General features: G+C 45.8%; 1 protein-coding gene across 5 annotated transcripts in view; it reads left to right on the top strand.

Annotated features, from left to right (window-relative positions):
* Positions 1–590: 590 nt before the first annotated feature.
* The window catches only part of ATRX (ATRX chromatin remodeler), a 98,339-nt gene continuing 92,929 nt past the window's right edge, over positions 591–6,000 (top strand). For 2 of the 5 annotated variants that reach the window (XM_081846875.1, XM_081846872.1), the window contains exon 1: positions 593–1,230. In XM_081846875.1, coding sequence (XP_081703001.1) covers positions 1,169–1,230 — 62 coding nt within the window. In that variant the 5' untranslated portion in view covers positions 593–1,168. Of the gene's footprint in view, positions 1,231–6,000 lie in introns of all 5 variants that reach the window. The other 3 variants (XM_081846877.1, XM_081846873.1, XM_081846874.1) reach the window with 3 other exon arrangements.

Raw genomic sequence — 6,000 nt, 5'->3', positions numbered from 1 at the left:
GAAGCAATGGCAATAGTTTTCCTGCTGTTTCTTCTTGTATTTGTAATCACCAAATTTAAATTCATTTTTGTTTAAACTGAAGTTTTCATCAATTGTATGATAATTTGGTTTGAGAAGCATTGTATGTTAAATATTTATGAATAATAGATAAAATAAATGCCAAAGAAAAGAAACATATTTAGCAGAAAACCCTGATTCCGAATCCATTAGCTTAAGTTTTATATACTGTACTCAGCAATAAAAAAACCTTACCTACCCTCAGTTAAAATAATATCTTATATGCGAAAAAATGATATGTTTAATACCTGTAATTCTGGATTATCTCTCATACAGAAGAGCCACTTATGGGGTAGTCATGGACAGTGCTGGACTTTTATTTCCTCTCTAAAATTTATTGTACAATTATAGAATGAATAAATGAAAATTCCAAACACACAGAAGCAACTGTAGCTACATGCTGTAGGGAAACAGTTTCTGCAATAAACAAAAATGAGATCTGAAAAACCTAAAAAACTCTAGCTGGATTATCTCTCACAAAAGAGCCACTATAGGGTAGTTATGGGCAGTGTTCGACTGTTTTTATTTTTCTTAATGTTATTGCACAGAATATTAAACGGTACAATAAAGGAAAATTGCAAAAAGGCAACAACCACGGCCCTACGTATTGTGGGAAAGCAAGTTTCTGGCCAGGTCAAAATGAATCGGCTGACCTTCACTTGGGATGAGGAAAGAGCAGGTGACAGTGCGGCCGCAGAGTCAAAAGCTCAACTCATCCTTCTCCGACAACGCTGGAGAGCTGAAGCTACACAAGCGCAGAGCGCGAGCGAGACAGCCTAACGTCCCGCGCCATGACGTCATGCGCAGGTTTGAATGACGGCAGCTCCTGCTGGGGCCAATCCGGAGTGGCGACGATGCCCGGATGACGCAAACGACCCTAGCAACAGACTGAGCTCTGCCTCGTCCAATGAAAAAAAAAGAAGCGGACCTCCGGGAACCTATCAGGCGCACCGGAGTGGGCGAGGGAAGGCGGCAGGAGGCTGGTCTCACACTCGCCGACAAGATGGCGACAGCAGCGATGGGGATGGCCGCGCCAGTCGCTTTGTTTCCCACCAGGGCTTGAAGCTCGCCTTCTACAGGCCTGAACGAAAGTGACAGGAGTTGGGGAGAGATGACTGCGGAGCCCGTGAGGTACGCGGCGGCGCCTCGCTACTCTCCCGACCATGGCGGGCGGTGAGGAATGGGAAGGCGTGGGGGGGTGGGGGAGGAGCCGGAGCTGAGGGGCGATCGCCCTCTCTGCCTCACGCGCGTGGCCTGCCGAGAGGGCGCGGGAGGACAGATTAGACAATACCCCCCTCCCGCCGGCTCCTCCCGCCATTTCTTCGAGGTCATTTTATCAGCGGCAGCTCAGGGTGGGGGAGGGAGGGAGGTTGGGGAGGGCCGGGTGTCTCCCTTCCCGCCTGCGCATGCCCAGTGTGAGGCGAACGTTCCCCCCTCCCCCCTCCACTGCGCCCCCTCCTGAGAGGCCGTTTTCTTTCCCGGGCGGGCGAGGGGGCGGGGCCACTGCAGAGGAAAGGGGCGGGGCTCCCTGCGCAGATCCTGCCACCCGTCCCCTCCCTTCCCTGCCACCCCCCCTTTTGCCGGTCACTGATCAGAGTTGCGGGTCCCCTTCCACGCCCACCCAACCGCGCGCGCTGCTCATAGGGCTCCTGAGCGGCCTGTCTTTTGCCGGAACCAGGCCTCGGTCGTCGGGGGGCCGGCGGCATGGTTGATGTTGGTCGGCGGCCTCTGCACACGTTTTCCCAGAGACCTTGCGGCGCCCTTTTAAATAGGGGTATCGCCTAGGAAGCATAGCTGCCAACGTTTCCCTTTTTTAAAGGGGAAGTTCCCTTATTCCGAATAGGATTCCTCGCAAGAAAAGGGAAAAGTTGACATCTATGCTAGGAAGCCGCCTTGTGCTGTGCTACCGGTGCACGGTAGCGCAACGTTGACTGCACCAGTAGCCCTCCGGAGCTTCAGATTAGGGTAAGATGTCGAGGGTTGAATTTGGGCACTTTTGTTCTGCCACCCAGCTACAGACCACGTCCATGCTTAGGGAACTGCTTTGTACTGAGTTGTGGGGAGGGTCGTCTAGCCCAGTGTTGCCTCTGTGTGGATTGGCAGCAGCTGCCCATTGTTTTGGGCAAGAATCTTGCCCAGTTGTACCTGGAGCGGCTTGGGCGGCGTTGAACCCTCCGGCTTTCTCTATGTAAGGCAACTGCCTTACTACTGAGTTACAGATGTTCCTCAAAACGTGGTCAGTACTCAGGGATGCTGGAAGTTGCAGCTGAACAACATCTGGAGGAGTCACAGATTGCAGTCCTGGCATCTTTGGAAGGGTAACAGAGAGGGTGGGGTTGTAGTTCCATGTTGCCTACCTGGTGGTAAGTGCCATTGTGCAAAAGTTGGAAGAAATCATAGTTACCTACATGTGCAGTAGAGAGAGAGTACTCACACACAAAAACACACCTATACATAATAGCAATTATTAACCACCACAAGTGTGCTCTGCGACCAGTTGTTTGCATGGAAAGCATACCAGATTTGTTGCCCTGTTTTTTAGCTAATGTGATATATTGGTTCATATATTGGTTCATATGAGAGATGCTATTTTCCCTTCTGAGCATAATAATTCATAGTAGAGCACATTATCTATGTCATGGAAACATTTTGAATAAGTTATTAAGAGGTTGCTTGGAAATGGGATCTGAAATAGATATGTGAATAAATGTACATTGCTCTTTAAAATGCTGATGATTCATCACATGTACATGCTAGGTTGACTATTGGTTATCTTACCTGTGTGCTTGTTTTGAACTAGTGCTTGTGCTTTGTTTATACTGTATTGTAAAACATTGGTTTCTAAATTTAATTTATTTGCAAATTATGTAAGTAAATATTTCACACATTGTATATAAACTTTATGTCCCCAGCAGAATAGTAAGATGACTATTACAGTAAGCATAATAACATGAAATAATAAAATGAAACAATACAGTAAATGCAAGCAACAAACCAAAGAAGCAACAGCTTACTAAGAGAGTAACCTCTCCTTCTTTTTCCAGCTTATTTCTAGAGTAATGGGGAGGCAAGGAGGGCGGATCTGGATCTGGACCCTGGTGGAGGGTGGGGTACCCTGCTGCAGACCTGAATTGGATCTCCCTCCTACTGCATGGCTATTTACTCTGGGAAAAATGGTTAACATAATTGCTAATTGTGTGAATTACGTCATGTCTAGTTGCTTTCTTTGGAACTCTTATTTCCATTGCCTCTTAACCTTGCAGTATAGTTCTTTGTAGGCTTCTTTCTGTTGTATCACAATTGATGATAGATGGCTGGTATGTAAATTCTTGTTCAACAACAAATTATTCAGAGTGTAAATATGCGCAATGCTTCATATGTACGAAGTGTGTGATGTAGTTTTTGTGGCTTGTGTGTAGTGCTACGTATTTCACAATGTGACCATTACAAGTTAGCTGCACATGGAATTATATTTCCCTATCGTAAATTATAGTATTCACAGTTGAGAGAGAGTGTACAATGGTACCTCGGGTTACATACGCTTCAGGTTACATACGCTTCAGGTTACAGACTCCGCTAACCCAGAAATAGTGCTTCAGGTTAAGAACTTTGCTTCAGGATGAGAACAGAAATCGTGCTCCAGCGGCGTGGCAGCAGCAGGAGGCCCCATTAGCTAAAGTGGTGCTTCAGGTTAGGAACAGTTTCAGGTTAAGTACGGACCTCCAGAACGAATTAAGTACTTAACCCGAGGTACCACTGTATAAATATATAATTTCTTTTCTCTTCCACACCGATTGGTGAATCCTAAAGCTCAGACTTATCTGCATTGTAAAAAAAAGAAAGAAACTGAGTTCTTCTGTATTGAAACATGTTCACACACCTACACTTGCACTTCTTATCTGCACCAAAATTCCATTCTCTCCCACTTCATGATTTTGCAGCCTACCTATAAAATACTCCCCCTGAAAACTACAGCAGTCTGCCTGACAAAGAATTCCAGAAGAAGTGTCAGCAGTGGTGGTGGTGGCTGCTGCTAAGATAGAGGCATGGCAACTTCAGTGCCTAGGCGGTAAGCTTGCACCATCTTGCCTGCCTGCCATTGGTGAAGGGTTTTGGGGGTGTACACTCCCCCAAAGTCCCTGGGCCAGAGGCTGCCATGCCTGCCCCAAACCACCAACTGGGCGCCAAAGTTGGAAGATCAAATCTGGTACAGGGAGGGAGGCAGCCCATGGTATCTGGTGCCCCAGGCTCCCCCCCTGCAGGCTCCCCACAAACCTTTCAGAGACGGCTGTGCATCCAAAGGGACCACCCAAAGCACCCAGCTCAATGAGCCCTGGCCGTCTGAAGCCCAGCCCTGGGGGTGCTAGGTGGCTTATATCTCTGCAGCCCAGCCAAGTCGAACTCCACGCGAAGATGGCTCCCACTGCAGCAGTTCCTAGTGTCCTGGAACTGTCTGCACTCAAATCACCTGCTTCCTGGGAGGTTGTGTTGCTCTGGAGCCCTGGCAGCCTAGGGATGCTGCCAGGCTCCAAGCTGGCCCAAGAGCACAGCCTGGCGGCTCCAACAGTCTCTAGCAGTGGTGGAGGAACAGCAGCAGTAGCTTGCGCCTTTGGCTGTGGCACACGCTCTCCACCGGCCTTGCTCATGCTGCCCTGGGTGGAGTTAGAGGGTGGGGAGATGGAGGGCCGCTAAAAACTGTGGTTTGCATGTTGGACCACCCTTATCTATATTGTAATCATTGTAATCAATGATTTTTTAAAAAGGATTTTTTTTAATTTAAATCAGATTTTTAAAATAAAATGCTTCTGGAGAAAAAATCTTTCTAAAGATAGTTTTCTATTTAAGTTACATTATAGTCCAAAGGCTTTTCATCAGGAAATATGGATTTGTTTTAAGTTTTTCATGTGTGCTAAAACTCAAGACTTAGTTTTTTTTAATTAAAAAATGTTTAACCACATCAGTTAACAAACATGGATACATACGCTATAATGTTATTGCTTTAAAGAAATGGCTTAAATTGTTATTAAGGAAATGATTCTTTTTCTTCTTCCAATAAAGTACAGCAGAAAAGTTGTCCAAATACAAACAGTTAACTTATTAAACCTCACAATAATTTCATAATTATCTGTGTATTTCCAATAGTATAACCATTTTTGTTATCTCTAAAACCTACTCTGAAAATTTATTCTTCCAAAAATGAAACCTTCATATGGTTGTAAATATTAAGATTATACCAGCAAGAATGAGTCTTTCTGTCAAAAAATATGATTTAAATCAAGTCTTACTGACCAGTGATTTAAATCAAGTCTTACTAACTACAGTCATACCTCGGGTTGAATGTGCTTCAGGTTGAGCGCTTTTGGGTTGTACTCGGTGGCAACCTGGAAGTAATGGAGCATGTTACTTCCGGGTTTTGCCGCTTGCGCATGCGCAGACACTCAAAATGACATCACACACATGCGCGGAAACGGCAAAACACGCAGACGCGCCATCGCGTCTTACGTTCCATTCAGGATGAGAATGGGGTCCGTTCACATCCCAAGGTACCACTGTAGTGATATAAGTCGTGATTTAAATTGATTTGATTTAAATCAAATACACCCTGGTTGTAATCCACTAGGGGTTTTTGTGATGGTGTTGAAGGGTCTGGAAATAGACCGAGCTGTTATAGGGGTTTGTGGCAGACACAAATGTGTTCCTTTGGTAAAGTTGCTGTACTGTGTGGAAAAAGAATGGTAGACAAGCCTTGGAAAGGAAGAAAAGGAGTCAAGGCACACTTGGAAGTTGATTGCTGGTTTGGGATGGGATGTAGCTCACATAAACAAGTGGAAAATGAACTGAACTGAGATGATAGGGCCAGCAGGTGCAAAGGTAAGGGAAGCTGAAGTCCTACCATACATTAGAAATAAATCTTTGCCTGCAAGTTTTTATTAGGAATCTGTT

The sequence above is a fragment of the Podarcis erhardii genome, assembly GCF_964252035.2.
Source record: "Podarcis erhardii genome assembly, chromosome: Z".
Lineage (NCBI taxonomy): Eukaryota > Metazoa > Chordata > Lepidosauria > Squamata > Lacertidae > Podarcis > Podarcis erhardii.
The sequence above is the reverse complement of the archived record's forward strand: the minus strand, read 5'-3'. Positions and strand labels throughout refer to the sequence as shown.